This window comes from Choloepus didactylus, chromosome 17, assembly GCF_015220235.1.
Source record: "Choloepus didactylus isolate mChoDid1 chromosome 17, mChoDid1.pri, whole genome shotgun sequence".
Lineage (NCBI taxonomy): Eukaryota > Metazoa > Chordata > Mammalia > Pilosa > Megalonychidae > Choloepus > Choloepus didactylus.
This window is the reverse complement of record NC_051323.1, coordinates 28,755,340-28,775,406: the sequence shown is the minus strand read 5'-3', so window position 1 is coordinate 28,775,406 and position 20,067 is coordinate 28,755,340. Positions and strand designations below refer to the sequence as shown.

At 34.2% G+C, this 20,067-nt stretch overlaps 1 protein-coding gene across 4 annotated transcripts in view; it reads right to left on the bottom strand.

Moving 5' to 3' along the window:
- Window positions 1-6,812: 6,812 nt before the first annotated feature.
- LOC119512040 (WD repeat containing planar cell polarity effector) overlaps window positions 6,813-20,067 on the bottom strand; it is a 521,497-nt gene continuing 508,242 nt past the window's right edge. For all 4 annotated transcript variants that reach the window (XM_037806597.1, XM_037806596.1, XM_037806598.1 and 1 more), the window contains one exon: window positions 6,813-7,004. In XM_037806597.1, the coding sequence (XP_037662525.1) occupies window positions 6,954-7,004 (51 nt within the window). In that variant the 3' untranslated portion in view covers window positions 6,813-6,953. The remainder of the gene's footprint in view (window positions 7,005-20,067) is intronic.

Sequence of the window (20,067 nt, the reverse complement as noted above, 5' to 3'; positions counted from 1 at the left end):
TAAACAATCTATTCTTGCTACTATTTAAACTTGGTTTTCTATACAAATAAGTTAATTTTATTCAGAGGTATTTGGAATGGGTGAAATGGACAATTTAATAACCGTGTTGTGTTTCATTTTTACCTAGATAACGTTTATGACTATTACTACTATTATTTAAAACAACATAGCTGTATTTTAAATCTATATTTTATGTTTACTATCTCATTTAAATGTTTACTTTTTAGCATAGACTACAGTCTTCTTAAATAGAAACAGCACTGAACCTTTTTGGTCAGCCTGTCACTTAGCTGCAGATTGGTCAAATGAATCAAAGATACGGTACACTGGGAAGTGTGCTTGTATTATGAGTAAATGAATATTTACCTGAAAATCTGAAAAAAGTTATAATCTTGGCAAAGCCATATCTTTTCAATGTAATTTTTTCTTTCAAAAATTTGCTATTTAGTGAACTTTTGATTATCTCTGTGGTAGAAAGAGGTGGGAATAACAAAATGATTTTTCTGGTAATTCTACATCCCTTTTGACTATGACTTGCATACTATGCATTACAAAAACTTTTTTCAAAGGAGTAGTAATTTTTTTTTTTTTTATGTTTTTTTCATGCCTTTTTATATGTTTTCTACTAAAGTGTGGTCAAACTAAATATGGTGTTTTATTGCTGGATTTTTTCCCTTCAACAAAATATACTTCCACTTCAATAGCTTCCAAAACTAACAATTTAGAAAACACAGTAAAACTATAGTACTTGCTAATGCTCATATAGTTTTTTTTTATCTTCATTTTATTGAGATATATTCATATACCACGCAGTCGTACAAAACAAATCGTACTTTCGATTGTTCACAGTACCATTACATAGATGTACATTCATCACCAAAATCAATCCCTGACACCTTCATTAGCACACACACAAAAATAACAAGAATAATAATTAGAGTGAAAAAGAGCAATTGAAGTAAAAAAGAACACTGGGTACCTTTGTCTGTTTGTTTGTTTCCTTCCCCTATTTTTCTACTCATCCATCCATAAACTAGGCAAACTGGAGTGTGGTCCTTATGGCTTTCCTAATCCCATTGTCACCCCTCATAAGCTACATTTTTATACAACTGTCTTCGAGATTCATGGGTTCTGGGTTGTAGTTTGATAGTTACAGGTATCCACCACCAGCTACCCCAATTCTTTAGAACCTAAAAAGGGTTGTCTGAAGTGTGCATAAGAGTGCCCACCAGAGTGACCTCTCGGCTCCTTTTGGATTCTCTCTGCCACTGAAGCTTATTTCATTTCCTTTCACATCCCCCTTTTGGTCAAGAAGATGTTCTCCGTCCCACGATGCCAGGTCTACATTCCTCCCCTGGAGTCATATTCCACGTTGCCAGGGAGATTCACTCCCCTGGGTGTCTGATCCCACGTAGGGGGGAGGGCAGTGATTTCACCTTTCAAGTTGGCTTAGCTAGAGAGACAGGGCCACATCTGAGCAACCAAGAGGCATTCGGGAGGAGGTTCTTAGGCACAACCATAGGGAGGCCTAGCCTCTCCTTTGCAGCAACCGTCTTCCCAAGGGTAAACCCTGTGGTAGAGGGCTCAACCCATCAAACCACCAGTCCCCTATGTCTGTGGTCATGTTAGCAACCATGGAGGTGGGGTAGGCGAATACCCCTGCATTCTCCACAGGCTCCTCAAGGGGGCACTACATCTTTTTTTCCCTTGTTTTTCTTTTTCTTTTCTTTTTTTTTTTTTAAACTTTCCCTTCTTTTTTAAATCAACTGTATGAAAAAAAAGTTAAAAAGAAAACAAACATACAATAAAAGAACATTTCAAAGAGACCATAACAAGGGAGTAAGAAAAAGACAACTAACCTAAGATAACTGCTTAACTTCCAACATGTTCCTACTTTACCCCAAGAAAGTTACCTAATATAGCAACATTTCTGTGAACTTGCTCCTACTATATCCATCAGAAATTAACAGACCATAGTCATTCCTGGGCATCCCCAGAACGTTAAATAGCTTATCTGTTCTTCTTGGGTTATTGTTCCCCCTTCCTTAATTGCTCTCTATTGCTAGTTCCCCTACATTCTACATTATAAGCCATTTGTTTTACATTTTTCAAAGTTCACATTAGTGGTAGCATATAATATTTCTCTTTCTGTGCCTGGCTTATTTCGCTCAGCATTATGTCCTCAAGGTTCATCCATGTTGTCATATGTTTCACGAGATCGTTCCTTCTTACTGCCGCGTAGTATTCCATCGTGTGTATATACCACATTTTATTTATCCACTCATCTGCTGAAGGACATTTGGGTTGTTTCCATCTCTTGGCAATTGTGAATAATGCTGCTCTGAACATTGGCGTGCAGATATCTGTTCGTGTCACTGCTTTCCGATCTTCCGGGTATATACCGAGAAGTGCGATTGCTGGATCGAATGGTAACTCTATATCTAGTTTTCTAAGGAAGTGCCAGACTGACTTCCAGAGTGGCTGAACCATTATACAGTCCCACCAACAGTGAATAAGAGTTCCAATTTCTCCACATCCCCTCCAGCATTTGTAGTTTCCTGTTTGTTTAATGGCAGCCATTCTAAGCGGTGTTAGATGGTATCTCATTGTGGTCTTAATTTGCATCTCTCTAATAGCTAGTGAAGCTGAACATTTTTTCATGTGTTTCTTGGCCATTTGTATTTCCTCTTCAGAGAACTGTCTTTTCATATCTTTTGCCCATTTTATAATTGGGCCGACTGTACTATTGTCATTGAGTTGTAGGATTTCTTTATATATGCAAGATATCAGTCTTTTGTCAGATACATGGTTTCCAAAAATTTTTTCCCATTGAGTTGGCTGCCTCTTTACCTTTTTGAGAAATTCCTTTGAAGTGCAGAAACTTCTAAGCTTGAGGAGTTCCCATTTATCTATTTTCTCTTTTGTTGCTTGTGCTTTGGGTGTAAAGTCTAGGAAGTGGCCGCCTAATACAAGGTCTTGAAGATGTTTTCCTACATTATCTTCTAGGAGTTTTATGGTACTTTCTTTTATATTGAGATCTTTGGTCCGTTTTGAGTTAATTTTTGCGTAGGGGGTGAGGTAGGGGTCGTCTTTCATTCTTTTGGATATGGATATCCAACTCTCCCAGCCCCATTTGTTGAAAAGACCATTAGGACTCAGTTCAGTGACTTTGGGGGCCTTATCAAAGATCAGTCGGCCATAGATCTGAGGGTCTGTCTCCGAATTCTCAATTCGATTCCATTGATCTATATGTCTATCTTTCTGCCAGTACCATGCTGTTTTGGCAACTGTGGCTTTATAATAAGCTTCAAAGTCAGGGAGTGTAAGTCCTCCCACTTCGTTTTTCTTTTTTAGAGTGTCTTTAGCAGTTCGAGGCATCTTCCCTTTCCAAATAAATTTGATAACTAGCTTTTCCAAGTCTGCAAAGTAGGTTGTTGGAATTTTGATTGGGATTGCATTGAATCTGTAGATGAGTTTGGGTAGAATTGACATCTTAATGACATTTAGTCTTCCTATCCATGAACATGGAATATTTTTCCATCTTTTAAGGTCCCCTTCTATTTCTTTTAGTAGAGTTATGTAGTTTTCTTTGTATAGGTCTTTTACATCTTTGGTTAAATTTATTCCTAGGTACTTGATTTTTTTAGTTGCTATTGAAAATGGTATCTTTTTCTTGAGTGTCTCTTCAGTTTGTTCATTTCTAGCATATAGAAACATTACTGACTTATGTGCATTAATCTTGTATCCCGCTACTTTGCTAAATTTGTTTATTAGCTCTAGTAGCTGTATCGTCGATTTCTCAGGGTTTTCTAGATATAAGATCATATCATCTGCAAACAATGACAGTTTTACTTCTTCTTTTCCAATTTGGATGCCTTTTATTTCTTTGTCTTGCCGGATTGCCCTGGCTAGCACTTCCAGCACAATGTTGAATAACAGTGGTGACAGCGGGCATCCTTGTCTTGTTCCTGATCTTAGAGGGAAGGCTTTCAGTCTCTCACCATTGAGTACTATGCTGGCTGTGGGTTTTTCATATATGCTCTTTATCATGTTGAGGAAGTTTCCTTCAATTCCTACCTTTTGAAGTGTTTTTATCAAAAAGGGATGTTGGATTTTGTGAAATGCTTTTTCAGCATCTATTGAGATGATCAATTGATTTTTCCCTTTTGACTTGTTAATGTGTTGTAATACATTGATTGATTTTCTTATGTTGAACCATCCTTACATGCCTGGAATAAACCCCACTTGGTCATGGTGTATGATTTTTTTAATGTGTCTTTGGATTCGATTTGCAAGTATTTTGTTGAGGATTTTTGCATCTATATTCATTAGGGAGATTGGCCCGTAGTTTTCCTTTTTTGTAGCATCTTTGCCTGGTTTTGGTATTAGATTGATGTTAGCTTCATAAAATGAGTTAGGTAGTGTTCCATTTTCTTCAATGTTTTGAAAGAGTTTGAGTAAGATTGGTGTCAGTTCTTTCTGGAAAGTTTGGTAGAATTCCCCTGTGAAGCCATCTGGCCCTGGGCATTTATTTGTGGGAAGATTTTTGATGACTGATTGGCTCTCTTTGCTTGTGATGGGTTGGTTGAGGTCTTCTATTTCTTCTCTGGTCAGTCTAGGTTGTTCATATGTTTCCAGGAAATTGTCCATTTCCTCTACATTATCCAGTTTGTTGCCATACAGTTGTTCATAGTATCCTCTTATAATTTTTTTAATTTCTTCAGGATCTGCAGTTATGTCACCTTTTTCATTCATTATTTTGTTTATATGGGTCTTCTCTCTTTTTGATTTTGTCAGTCTAGCTAGGGGCTTGTCAATCTTGTTGATCTTCTCAAAGAACCAACTTTTGGTGATATTTATCCTCTCTATTGTTTTTTTGTTCTCTATGTCATTTATTTCTGCTTTAATCCTTGTTATTTCTTTTCTTCTACTTGGTTTAGGATTGGTTTGCTGTTCATTTTCTAGCTTCTTCAGTTGATCCATTAGTTCTTTGATTTTGGCTCTTTCTTCCTTTTTAATATATGCGTTTAGTGCTATAAATTTCCCCCTCAGCACTGCTTTTGCTGCATCCCATAGGTTTTGGTATGTTGTGTTCTCATTTTCATTCGTCTCTATATATTTAGCAATTTCTCTTGCTATTTCTTCTTTAACCCACTGATTGTTTAGGAGTGTGTTGTTTAACCTCCAGGTATTTGTGAATTTTCTAAGTCTCTGATGGTTATTGACTTCTAATTGTATTCCATTGTGGTCAGAGAATGTGCTTTGAATAATTTCAATCTTTTTAAATTTATTGAGGCTTGTTTTATGTCCCAGCATATGATCTATTCTGGAGAAAGTTCCATGAGCACTAGAAAAGTATGTGTATCGTGGTGATTTGGGATGTAATGTCCTGTATATGTCTGTTAAATCTAATTCATTTATCAGATTGTTTAGGTTTTCAATTTCCTTATTGGTCTTCTGTCTGGTTGATCTATCTATAGGAGAGAGTGATGTGTTGAAGTCTCCCACAATTATTGTGGAAACATCAATTGCTTCCTTTAGTTTTGCCAGTGTTTCTCTCATGTATTTTGTGGCACCTTGATTGGGTGCATAGACATTTACGATTGTTATTTCTTCTTGCTGAATTGCCCCTTTTATTAGTATGTAGTGGCCTTCTTTGTCTCTCAAAACATCCCTGCATTTGAAGTCTATTTTATCTGAGATTAATATTGCTACACCTGCTTTCTTTTGGCTGTAGCTTGCATGAAATATTTTTTTCCATCAAAGGAGCAGTAATTTGAAAAATCTAATTTAAGTTCACCTCTCTTTGTCATAATCTTTGGTAGAGGTAAGGTGAATACAAAATGATGAGAAAAATTAGAAGTATAAAAGCCTCCAATCCAATTAACTTTTAACAAGATTTAACTTATATAATCTTGTATATAGTTTATATAATTACATAATTTATTACATAAAATAGTAATATATAAAATTATATAATTTAATCATAATTTAACCCATGTACAGTATTTGAAAAAGATGTTAGTTATTAGAGACATCTATGATTGTAAAATATCTCCTGTCTGTTAATGAATGGGTGTCAAGAAATGTTAATCTAAGATTTTATCTTACTTGCCAGCTAACAAATTCTGTGCTATAGTTTCACGGGTGCTGATAGATCACAAGCGACTCCTGAGTTAGAGACAAAGGACAGTTTATTATCCCAGGAATGGCAGTAGCCAGGGTATCAACATTTTTTTCCCCATTAATTCTCTGAGCTCCGTTCCCACAGGGCAATGTGAAAATGTCCAGAAGGCATCTGTATGCTCAGTGTGCTGTGTACAGGAGGGGAATCCTGAGTTTAGGGAACCCGGATCTTTTATAATGGGCATTAAGCTATGCCTGCTCCTTGCTCCAGAGGGAGATTCTATCTCTGTGTCCAAGGGGCAGTAAGTACCTCACTAGCAAATTGGGTAGAAATTTGAGACCCATGGATAGTTGTCTCCCATCAATGGGTTTGGGTTGAAATTTTGCTTAATAAACAATTTATTCATAATGTAAACAAGATTGCAAGGGGGAAATTTTTAAAATCCTTGGGAGAACCAAGTTTAAATATACTACTTTCAAAATAACACATAATAATGTACAATTTAAGCCACTTACAAAATTTTCGTTATTGAAAATAAGTAGGCTACGTACTTTTACTTACGGTACTTTGCTATTATGTTTTTTTTTTTTTTTTTTGGAGTAATGAAAATGTTCTAAAAGTGTGGTAATGAATGCTGAAAACTTTATTTTGAAAGCAATAAAACTTTATTTAGAAAACATGCTAAAGTACAAAAATCTTAACTGATTCACAGTCTTTCTTCTTTTCAATCCTTACAGGGATATTTTAATCTGTATCACATCATGAAAAAGTTTAAATGTGAAAAAGCCATATTTCTTTTTTGAATTAAAAAAAAAAAATGTTCTTATTACACCAAGCCAAAATGAACCATTCTGAGAGAACCACCATCTCCAATTTCCTGTGAATAAAGAAATAAAATAATTAAAATAAAATCATGTTCAAGCAGAGTGAAAAGTAATTGACTTAAAGTTTATCTTTACTGTTTTCAATTTAAATATTTAAAATGAGTGAAACAAAATAAAAGTTTAAAATTCCTTGTACATGTGAGACAAGAGAACTGTAATTTATCTTATTAGATTATTAAAATGTTGATAGTGTTAATAAAATTAGTCAAGAGAAATAATATATGAAGAATAAAAAGGCAAAGAAGGAAGGCCAAGATGTTAGTTGAAATTCAGAAGCATCCAAAGGCTCCTACAACAAAAGGGGCAAAACTGAATGTGGGACATCATTCATTATTCCATTTTATTTGATTTTATAATATTGTCTGTTCTGAAAGGTACTGTTTAGCATATATTTCTTTTTTTTTTTTCCTTTCCATCATTTTTTTTTATTAAATTCAGTTTTATTGAAATACATTCACACACCATACAATCATCCATAGTATACAATCCACTGTCCACAGTATGATAACATAGTTATGTGTTCATCACCACAATCCATCTCCGAACATTTTCCTTATTTCAGAAAGAACCAGAACAAGAATAAAAAATAAAAGTGAAAAAAGAACACCCAAATCATCCCCCCATCCCACCCCATTTGTCCTTTAGTTTTTTCCCCATTTTTCTACTCATCCATACACTAGATAAAGGGGGTGTGATCCACAAGGTCTTCACAATCACACTGTCACCCCTTTAATCTACATTATTATATAATTGTCTTCAGGAGTCCAGACTGCTGGGTTGGAGTTTGGTAGTTTCGGGTATTTACTTCTAGCTATTCCAATACATTAAAACCTAAGAGGTGTTATCTATATAGTGCATAAGTATGTCCACCAGAGTGACCTCTCAATAGCATATATTTCTTAATTTTAGCATTGTACCAAGTATTTGATACTGGCTCTTGAAGTAATGATCCATAAGACATTAAAAGATCATGGTTTTATAAACCCTTTATAAAACTTTATGAAACTGCAAAGTAATGGTAGCAAGAACCTCATTTGTTCTTCAATTTTTATTCTTTCTATATTTGTATCACATCTTCCCCCCAACCCCATCAGGTACAGAGAAACAAAAGATAGTATAAATTTCTAAAATTGGAGGATGTTTGAAGGTAAGATTAATGGTGAATGATACTGTTTTAAAAATAAAATAATTCATTGGGGATATTTTTGAAAGTTTGAAGATAACCTTCTTAGAGTTGAAATAGTAAAGAGGATAGGTAATGAGGAATAGAGATGACAGCACTTATACCAACATGTTATAATTGGAGACATTTCTCTTAAAGTGTAAATGAAAATAATTTATTTGAAAATAATTTATTTTAAAGTTATTCCTTAAATTTTATCTTTGAAGTTCTTCCTAATAGAAGTCTATGATGCACTTTTACTATTTTAAGTATCACATTCCAAAGAAAACAAGTATGGGGCTGTAAAGTAAGAAAAACGTTTGTATGTATGCATGTGCCTGTGGATCCTAAAGTACACAGAATTAAAAAAAAAAAAAAAAAAACCTGGAAAAACAGGTAACAAGAATGAGTAATTTAATACTACCTGGGGCTTGTGTGTGTTTGCTGGCAAGTTCAGAGGTTTTAGGTAGCTTTCAGTTTAAAAACAAAACATTATAAGCATTGGCATTTTAAAAAACATAAGCCCAACTCCAGGGTGATAAACTACTATGCCAAAGTTTAGTTTCTATAACAGAGATCTAAGGCAAATTATTTTACTTTCCTATTATCTGGATATGATTGTTTTTGGAAAGTCAGAATTCGCATACTCAAGAAATATCCAGTTCAACCATTTTCTTGGTATTTTGCCTTATCTTCTATCCAGGCCTTAATGCCTCTCTTTTGTTAGTTATTACATCTTAAAAATATGGGAATCATAGAATTAACTTCTGAAGGATCCTCCAGGATTAAAAAAAAAAAAAAATCTTTTCCTTTGAAGGACTTCCTTTAAAATCCATTGTATTTTAAAAAGACTTACTTAAATGTACTTCCCAATGTATCCATGATAGTTTGTTCCATGCTAATTAACCTTGTACCCTACTTACCTTAGAGGGTTATTTTGAAGATTAATGAGATAATGTATTTTATATGCTCAGTTATTTAATCATTATTAAAAATAAAACATATTTAGTAAATTAAATTTGGAAAACAGAAAAGTAACAAAAATTTACCCGTAGTCCCACCAGCCATGTAAAATTATGGTTTAACACGATGTATTTGCTTCCAGTGTATTTTTTCCCATATATAACTTTCTAATTTATTTTTTGAAAACACAGCTGTAATCATATTGTACATACAATTATCTTTTTTTTTTTTTTTGCCTTACTTTAAGTATTTTTCAATGCTTCCACATAGTGTTTTTTAATGGCTGAATTTTATTCCATCAGATACTACAGTTTTACTTAACCATTTTTATTTTGGTTAATTTATGTTTCCAGTTTTTTCTTTCTAATAAATAACCCTATAATGGACATTCTTAGGCATAAAGATTTTTCTGTATTTAGAATTATTTCCTTGGTATAGAACCAAAGAAAAAGAATTATTAGACAACGCATTATGAAATTTTAGATCTCTGGATAACTCTGTTGCTCGTAATGCTAGTCAACTTTTAAAGGCTATATTCTAAAATCAAAAAAAGATATGGTGGGTGAACATCTTTGAATACATGAATTTTGACTTGAAATAACATGGTTTCTTTTTCTTATGATGGGCAGTGGTGGGGCATCACTTGTTTTGTTTCTTCCTAGTTGGGAGGAGGTGATTGTGTTTTGTAATAGGAAGTTGTTGTTCCAAGGGAGGCTGATCTTCATTTTATTATGTGCTGAAATTGTGCTCACCCTTGACTGAAAAAAGCTACATGTTAATTCCTGTAGTAATTTACAGCATCAAAAGGGTTTTCCCCATTCCTTCATTTGATTTCTACATATGGCTAAGTGCATTTTCTGAGCCACACCCTATTGCTGTTACCTAATGTTGGGTGATACCAGGTCACTTTCTTTTAAATGTACACAGACTTTCGTAAGCAAATTCTGCAGACAAGTTAAGGTTTGCTTTACTGCAGACTGAATTTTGACCTATTGTTCACTTAATTAACACAGAATTTTTTTTTTTAATCTAAGTGATCCTCTAATCTTATGTTAGTTTTCCTCTGTGTTCCTTTACTCATGTTCTCTCTCAGTTTCTGATTTGGTTCAACAATTAAATCTCAGAAGTATATCATTTTAGAGTGAAGAAAACTTAATTATTTCTAATCTGAAATCTTTTCATTTTTCAGATATGGAAACTGAGGTACATAGGGATTAAGTGTTTTGTCTGAAGTCACTCACTTAGTGGCAGAGCTGGGATTAGAATTTAGATTTTTTATTTTCATGTGAAGCGCTTTTACCATTACAGCTTTTTATGTACCAACAAATAACACGGGCTATTTTATGGTTAACTCCTGTGATTGCCAGTTCTTGTCATGTGAGGCCCTTGCTTACAGGCATGCTGGTAGCACACCCCTGTATGGCAGGAAATGCTTCCCTGAGCAAGTTGTCCAGTTACTCAGGTTTCACTATAGATTATTAACCTTCCTTCTTATGTATTTGGTATCATATAGGAATTTCTTTGTAATTAACATCGCAGAGTTTTGATGCTTGATGTTGTTTCTAGCAGAAATTGCAATCTCAAATTAACTACAATCTAGCACTTGCCAAAGGCTGGTTTGAAGCTTCTTGTATTTATGAAAGACAGCTTAATAGACATGCTCTCTAACCCTCTAACTTCTCTTGTATTAAGTAGACCCTCAGAAAGGAATGTATTTAGAACATGTCATCTCACCTTTTTACAGAAATACCTTCACTAAATTATGATTTAATATAAGTATTTCAGCCTTTCAAAGAGACTTATAAGAACGTCCATGTAAGCAGGATTTCTCTTTTGCAAATCCTATTTAAAGACATGTTTAGTTTGTTTTTCAGTTTTCTAGCACAAGCATTCTTGTTTTTTCCCACATGTATTGATTGATTTATTTTTATTAGAGCAGTTGTAGGGTTACAGAAGAGTCATGCAGATAGTAGTTACCATATACCCCCCTCAACACACACAATTTTCTCTATTAACATTTTGCCTTATTGTATTACCTTTGTTACAATAGATGAAATATTACTATCATATAATATTAACTATAGTCCATAGCTTACATTAGGGTTCACTCTTTGTTGTATAATTTTATGGTTTTTAAAAAAATGTTTTATTCTGTTAATATATATACACTATAAATTTCCCATTTTATCTACTTCCAAGTATATACAATTCAGTGGTGTTAATTACATTCAAAATGTGCCACCATCACCACCATCCAATACTGAAACTTTTTCATAACCCTAAACAGAAACTCCATACTAATTAAGCATTGAACTCCCCATTTTCCACTTCCATCCAGCCCCTGTTAACCCATATTCTAGTTTTTGACTTGATGAATTTGCCAAATCTAATTATTTCATATAAGTGAGATTATACAATATTTGTTCTTTTGTGTCTGGTTTATTTCACTCAACATGATGTTTTCACAGTTCATCAGTATTGTAGGATAGATCAGAACTTCATTCCTTTTTATGGCAAATAATATTCCATTGTGTGCATATTCTACATAATATTTATCCATTCGTTTATGGACATTTGGAGTGCTCCCACCTTTTGGCAATTGTGAATAATGCCTCTATGAACATTGGTTTGCAAATACCTGTTTGAGTCCCAGCTTTCAATTCTTTGTGTATATACCTCAAAGTGGGATTGCCAGGTCATATGGTAATTGTATACTTAACTTTCTGAGGAACAGCCAAACCATTCTCCACAGTGGCTGCACCATTTTACAAACCCATCAACAATGGTTCTCCCATTTTTAGGTTGTCTTTTTACTTTCTTGATAAAGTCCTTTGATACACAGATATATTTAATTTTGATGAAGTCCCATTTATCTATTTTTTCATTTGTTGCTTGTACTTTTTGTGAAAAGTCTAAGAAACCATCGCCTAACACAAGGTCCTGAAGATGTTTCCCTATGTTTTCTTCTAGGAGTTTTGTAGTTTTCATTCTTATATTTAGGTTTTTGATTCATTTTGAGAATTTTTTATACATGGTATGAGGCAGGGGTTCACCTTCATCCAGTTTTCCCAGCATTATTTATTGAACTGTTCTTTCCTCATTTAGTGGACTTGTCACCCTTGTCAAAAATCTGTTGGCCATAGGTGTGACAGTTTATTTCAGAACTCCATTTGATTTCAGTGGTCTATATGTCCTTGTGACAGGACCATGCTATTTTGATTACTGTAGCTTTGTAATAGGTTTGAAAATTGGGAAGTGTAAGTCCATCAACTTTGTTATTCTTTCTCAGGATGGGTTTTGGCTATTTGAGGCCCCTTATCCTTCCATATGAATTTGACGATTGGCTTTTGCATTTCTGCAAAAAAAAAATAAAAAAATAAAAAAATGGCTGTTGGATGTTTGATTGGGATTGTACTGAATCTGTAAATTACTTTGGGTGGAGTTGACATTTTACAATATTTCACTTTCTAATCCATGAACATGGAGTAGCCTTCCATTCATTTACTTAGGTCTTCCTTAATTTCTTTCAATAACTTTTTTTTTTTTAGTTTTATATGTATAAGTTCTTTATATTCTTGGTCAAATTTATACCTAGCTATTTGATTCTTTTAGTTGCGTAAAGTGTAACTTTTTTCTTGATTTCCCTTCAGATTGTTCATTACTAGAATGGAAACACTACTGATTTTTGAATGGGGATCTTGTACCCTGACACTTTGCTGAATTTTTTTTCTTATGGATTTTGCAGGATTTTCTATATATATATGATCATCATATTTTTTGCAAACAGGGAAAGTTTTACTTCTTCCCTTCCAATTTGGGTGCCTTATTTTTCTTTTTTCTTGCCTAAATGCCCTGGCTAGAACTTCCAGTACAATGTTGATAACAGTGGTGTCAGTGGGCATCCTTGTCTTGTTCCTGATCTTAGGGGGGATGCTTTCAGTCTTTTACCATTGAGTACGATGTTAAATGTGGCTTCTTCATATATGCCCTTTTTCATGTTGTGGATATTTCCTTATATTCCTAGTTTCTGAGTGGTTTTTTTTGTTTTTTGTTTTTTTTAGTCAAGAAAGGATGCTAGAGGTTGTCACATACTTTTTCTCCATCAACTGAGATGATCATATGGTTTTTTTCCTTTGTGCTATTAATGGTGTGTATTACATTAATTGATTTTCTTATATCGAATCACCCTTGCATTGCAAGCATCTTCAGTATAAATTCAGTGCTAGAAAAAAGTTTCTAGCAATAAGAACAATGATAATGAACAGTGTTTTGGAGTTTATAAAGTGCTTTCACAGTACCTAATTTGATTAAACAGTCCTGTGGTGTTGTTAGATTAGATATAATTATTGCTATTTTACAGAAGAGGAAACGGTTATAAAGGGTAGCAGTGAGGAAGTGGTAGAACAAAACTGGAACTGAGGTAGTCTGTCTATAGACAAACTATAGACAAATAGAAAGTTTGCATTCTTTCTATTATACTTGATACCTCCCAAAGTAAACCTATCTATTTCTGTTTTTTGCCTTAGCCTCCTCAAAACCAGAGCTAAGCTCAGGTTTCATTTGTGTAAAAAATCCCCAGATATTCAATGATATCTCTTACTTTGGAATTTTTAATTGATTTTTGCTTAGTTTATATTGTATTTTAGATATTATATATAAAATAAATTTTTTGAACTGTCCCAGTCTTACAGGAAGTAAATAGGCCATAAATATTAAAATAAATTCATTTATATTTATGAAGGATAATCAGTACTTTGTGTCTGTTGACACTTTTGTTTTTTACCTAATGATTTACCTAACTTTCCTCTTTAAGAAATATGTTTATATATTTAAGAATATTTTTTTAAAAAGTCACCCATTGGAGGAAAGAATAAGTATGAGAATAGTTATGAGACTAGTTCAACAAACCCTTGAAGATGATACCATCTGTTAAGAAATTAGTAAGTTTATGATAGAAGTATTAATGAAAACAAAAATTGCTACTTTACCAATCACGTCTAGAAATTACACATTTACACCTCAGTTATATATGGTGCTGTTTATTAACATGGGATATAAATTATACATTCTCTGTTCTACGTGTACTACTCCCCTTTGTCTGGGCTCAACCCTCCTGAGCAACAGTTAGGGCAGAGAGCAAATATAAACAGTAGATTCCTATATCTGCCATAATCCCACATTAATGGAGTGAGTTTCTGCAAATTCCAAGTCTAAGATTTCTTCCAGACAGTGATGACAATGAGTAAACAGACAAAACAATGTAGATATTTAATTACATGATTTATTACCTACCTGGCTTTGACCAAAGTCAGAGGGAAGAAACCAGAGGTTTCCTCCATACCTAGAAATCCATCTAAACTTGCAGGCCCAAGTAACCTCTTTAAAGCTTGTCTATTAAAGTTTAATAGAAAACTCAAATTCTTTCCCTAGCTTTTGTCTTTAGCACAATTGACTTCCAAAATCTTCCCTAGAGCTAGCTAGACCTCTAGTGGTTCCATTTCTCATCGCTGTTTACTTCAGTTCTTTGTGGTTTTCTCATTATAATATCATTAACATAGGGAGGGGACACCATTGCCAAAGCAACCCAGAATGGTATATGCAGCATTAACATTTTACTGAGATCCTAATACTACTTTGTCAAATCGCTCTATGTTTTTGGCTCACTCCATTTTTGTGGCTAGTAGAATGTAAACTCACTGTAGTTCTTCCTGTTTTGTATTCCTCTGTGTTCTACCAGTGTCACATTTTATTACTGTGAACTAATTCTGATATCCTTCCTTGCTCCAATAGAATAGATTGCCCTTCTGATCAATACTACCTACTCAGTATGTGTGTGTGTGTGTGTGTGTGTGTGTGTGTGTGTGTGTGTGTGTGTATGAAGAGGGAGGAGATTCGATTAAATGCTAAGGTTTACCGAATGCCAGAAGAGTACTTACTAAATTTCTTTATAGGCACACACATACACACACACACACATGCAATTTCATAGATTTTTTGTCTTCTCTACAGTTTCAGATATTTAACGTATACTTTGAGCACTGGTATTTTCATCTGAAATTCTGACAATCTTTTGTTCTCTGTGTGAAATACGAGATTTGTGAAATTCATGTATACAAACCACATCATATGATATCCATGAAATGTAAACTGCTTCATTTATCAGTGCCTTTGATGGCTTCTGATTAAGGCGATGCTGTGTCCCTCTTCTGAAGTTTAACAAAAAAATTCATAAATTTTCTACTTTGTTTTCTCTTTACTGGTACTGCCTATGGGGAAATAGCTATGTATCTCAGTGAAGAGCTGTTTAAATGTGTTTTTCAAAGTACTTCTGGGGAAAATGGACAAGAATCATCTTAAAGTAGATCCCATCTATCTGTCTACTAAATTACAGGGTAGCTGAAGTTAGTAAGAACGCTGTGCAGATGGTCTCTAAACTTTAAAAGTGAGGAGGAATTAGTTAAGCAGTTGTGTAATTAATTATCTTTTCTTCATTTTTATTGAGATATATTCACATACCACACAAACCATCCAAAGTAGACAATAACTGGCTCACCATATCATACATAGATGTGCATACACTCCATGATCAATTTTAGAACATTATCATTACTCTAGAACAGAAATAAGAATAAAAAATAAAATCCAAATTCTCCTACACTCCTCATCCCCCCTATTGTTGATCCATAGTATTGGTGTCATAAAATTGTTACTGTTGATGAAAGAATATTAAAATATTACTATTAACTATAGTCCATAGTTTGCAATAGCTATGTTTTTTTTCCCATATATTGCTGTATAATTTTTTTTTAATTTGTAGTAGTTCATGCAAGAACTTATTTATATTTGTAGTGTTAACTGGTGACAAACATGACTTGAAACAACCACTTTCAATCAAATTCAACTACAGTATGGTACTATTACTTATAATCACAATAACAAGCTACGGAACACCAGAAATGGATTGGCTTTTATAAAAGGGGGGTTATTTGGTTACACAGTTATAGTCCATTCCCAAATGTTTAAATTCTACCTCATTAACAATTCTGTACATATTAGGTTACCACTCCCCCTTCTCTAGCTTCTGTTGATCTCTAAGCATCCTATATTCTAAGACTGTGAGTTTACATGTTCTAGTTAGCTCATATTAGTGGAATCATACAATTTCTGTCCTTTTGTGTCTAGCTTATTTCACTCAGCATTGTTGTCCTCAAGTTTCATCCATGTTGTCAAATGCTTCAGTACTTCATGCCTTCTTGCTGATGCATAATATTCCATCATAAGTATATACCACATTTTGTTTATCCACTCATCTGTTGATGGACATTTGATTATTTCCATCTTTTGGCAATTGTGAATAATGCTGCTATGAACATCGGTGTGCAAATATCTGTTCATGTCCCTGCTTTCAGATCTTCTGGGTATATAACAAGTAGCAGAATTGCTGGATCATAGGGCATCTCAATATTTAGTTTTCTGAGGAACTGCCATACTGTCTTCCACAGTGGCTGTTCTAGTTTGCTAATGCTGCCAGGAAGCAAAACACCAGAAATGGATTGGCTTTTATAAAAGAGGGTTTATTTGGTTACCCAGTTACAGTCTTAAGGCCATAAAGTGTCCAAGGTAACACATTACTGGAGGTAACCTTCACTGGAGGATGGCTAATGGCGTCCGGAAAACCTCTGTTAGCTGGGAAGGCACGTGGCTGGCATCCTCTCCAAAGTTCTGGTTTCAAAATGGCTTTCTCCCAAGATGTTCCTCTCTAGGCCGCAGCTCCTTTTCAAAATGTCACTCTCAGTTGCTCTTGAGGCGTTTTGTCCTCTCTTAGCTTCTCCGGAGCAAGAGTCTGCTTTCAATGGCTGTCTTCAACTGTGTCTCATCTGCAGTTCCTCTCTCAGCTCATGTGCATTCTTCAAAGTGTTCCTCTTGGCTGTAGCTCCTCTTCAAAATGTCACTCTCAGCTGCAATGAGTTCCTTCTGTTTGTCAGTTCATTTATATAGCTCCAGTGATTTAATTTAGATCCAACCTGAATGGGTGGGGTAATACCTCCATGGAAATTATCCAATCAGAGTCATCACCTACAGTTGGGTGGAGCACATCTCCATGGAAACACTCAAAGAATTACATTCTAATCAACACTGATACTGCTGCCCACACAAGATTACACCAAAGATAATGGCGTTTTGGGGGGACATAATACATTCAAACCAGCACAGTGGCTATACCATTTTACATTCCCACCAGCAGTGGATAAGTGTTCCTATTTCGCCACATCCTCTCCAGCATTTGTAGTTTCCTGTTTATTTAATTCCAGCCATTCTTATAGGTGTGAAATGATATCTCATTGTAGTTTTGCTTTGCATTTCCCTAAGAGCTAATGAAGATGAACATTTCTTCATGTGCTTTTTAGCCATTTGTATTTCCTCTTTAGAAAAATGTCTATTATATCTTTTGTCCATTTTATAATTGGGTTGTTTGTCCTTTTATTGTTGCGTTGTAGGATTTCTTTATATATACTGAATATCAAACCCTTATTATATATATATAGTTTCCAAATATTCTTTCCCATTGAGTTGGCTCCTTTTCCCCTTTTTGACAAAGTCATTTGAAGCACAGAAGTGTTTAGCCTTGAGGAGTTTGCATTTATCTGTTTTTTTTCTTTTGTTGCTTGTGCTTTGGATGTAAGGTCTAAGAAGCTAGGCCTTGAAGATATTTCCCTGTATTTTCTTCTAGGAATTTTATGGTACTGGCTGTTATATTTAGGTCTTATCCATTTTGAATATTTAGGTCTTATCCATTTTGAGTTAATTTTTGTATAGGGTGTGAGGTAGGGGGTCCTCTTTCATTCCTTTGGATATGGATACCCAATTCTCTCAGCCCCATTTATTGAAGAGACTGTTCTGTCCCAGTTCAGTGGATTTGGGGGCCTTGTCAAAAATCAACTGACCATAGATCCGAGTGTCTATTTCTGAATTCTCAATTTGATTCCATTGATCAATATGTCTGTCTTTGTGCCAATACCATGCTGTTTTGACTGTGACTCTATAATAAGCTTTAAAGTCAGAAGTGTAAGTCCTCCCACTTCATTCTTCATTAGGATGCTTTTGACTAGTCGACCCTTTCCCCTTCCAAATAAATTTCATGACTAACTTTTCAAAGTCTGCAAAGTATGTTTTTGTAATTTTGATTGGTATCGCCTTGAATCTGTACATCAGTTTGTGTAGAATTACCATGGTAACGACATTTAGCCTTCTCATCTGTGAACACAGAATGTCTTTCCACCTATCTAGGTCTTTGATTTCTTTTAGCAATGTTTTTTAGTTTCCTGTGTAGAAATTTGTGAGTGGAATGTTTTTCTTAATTGCCTCCTCGCTTAAGTCATTACTAGTGTATAGAAACACTACTGATGTTTGCATATTAATCTTGTATAATGCCTAATTATCTTTTTATTACAGGGAATATACTGCCACAGCATTTTATTTTTTAAAGACTAATATAAATTGTCCTTTAAATGTTAGTTATGTCAAGTTAAGGCAGGGCACCATAATTTTTTCTTTTTTTTTTTAAACATAATTTTCTTCCACAAAAGAAGAAATGAACAAGGAAATGTGAAGGGCAAACTTTTCCTTCAGAAGTTGTAAACGGAAACCAACATATAACACTAGAGAGAGATATAGCTGCTAACAAAAGTTTTGACAGCAAGCTAATTCGAAGGTTCAGAGAACTTTACACCTGGGTTCCCAACCAATTTTCTTAGGATTAAAGTCTGTATTCTGATGATGCCCAAAGTAAGGTCATAGTTAAAGTAAGCAGCAATTAAAAACAGTGTCACTGTTTAGCAACTTAACTATAATCTAACTTCAGGTCTGAGCAGAATATGAACTTTTATTTTAAGAAAATTGTTTGGGTAAAAGTCTTCTGGGAATGGATAGAGATAGATAGATAGTTGGATTATCTATAATAATAAGGGCATAATACTATTTATTATATAATGTATGCTGATATATATGCTATATGTAGATATATATTTTATATGTATATATAAAATCATAGAATGGTATATTTAAGATTTGTGCATTTCACGTATATACATTTTATGGGGGGAGGTGGACTATAAACAAATATTAAATTCTACTTAATGATATGTGTAATAAAATGGTTAAAGGGGTGAGGTATAGTTATCTGCAGGTTACTTTGAAATGTATCAAAAAATAACATGGATTTATCCTATGTGATAAAGCAAATATGGTAAAATGTAGAACCCAGGTAGTGGTATGTGGATGTTTACTGTACAGTTCTTTCAACTTTTTTGTATGTGTGATAATTTTCATAATAAAATGTTGGAAAAAAAATAGAGTTAATGCGAAGATACTTAACTCCACATAGATCCAGTTTGGTTCAATAAACATTTATTAAACACCTACAGTGTGCCAAGATTGGGGATATACCAGTGAAACAAAGTGGCAGGAAATGAAAGAGGAGAGGAATGTACAGCTTAAGTAATGGAGAGCCTTATATACTACAATAAAGATCTCAGACTTCAACCTATGGGATTTTAGGCGGGGGAGTGATACTTAGGTGGATCACATTGGCAACATTGTTCAGGCTAAATTTAAGGTGGTGGTAGAAAAAGATTAAGACAAGATATTAATTGGGAAGCAGTTCTTCAGGTAAAGATGACTAAGACATGAATTAGAATGGATATGAAGCTAGATTCTAGAAATACTTAGGGGCATCATTCAATAGATTATTAACTGATTGGATTAGTTGTAAGTGGGTTGTAGGTAATCAGGAATGACAAAGACCATACAAGAGAAGAAGCACATTTAGGTTGGAGGGCAAAATGATGAGTTTGGTTTTTGACATGTTATATTTTGGATATTTGTATGTTTGAATATCTGTAGTCAGAATTATGTATTCGTTCATTTTTGCC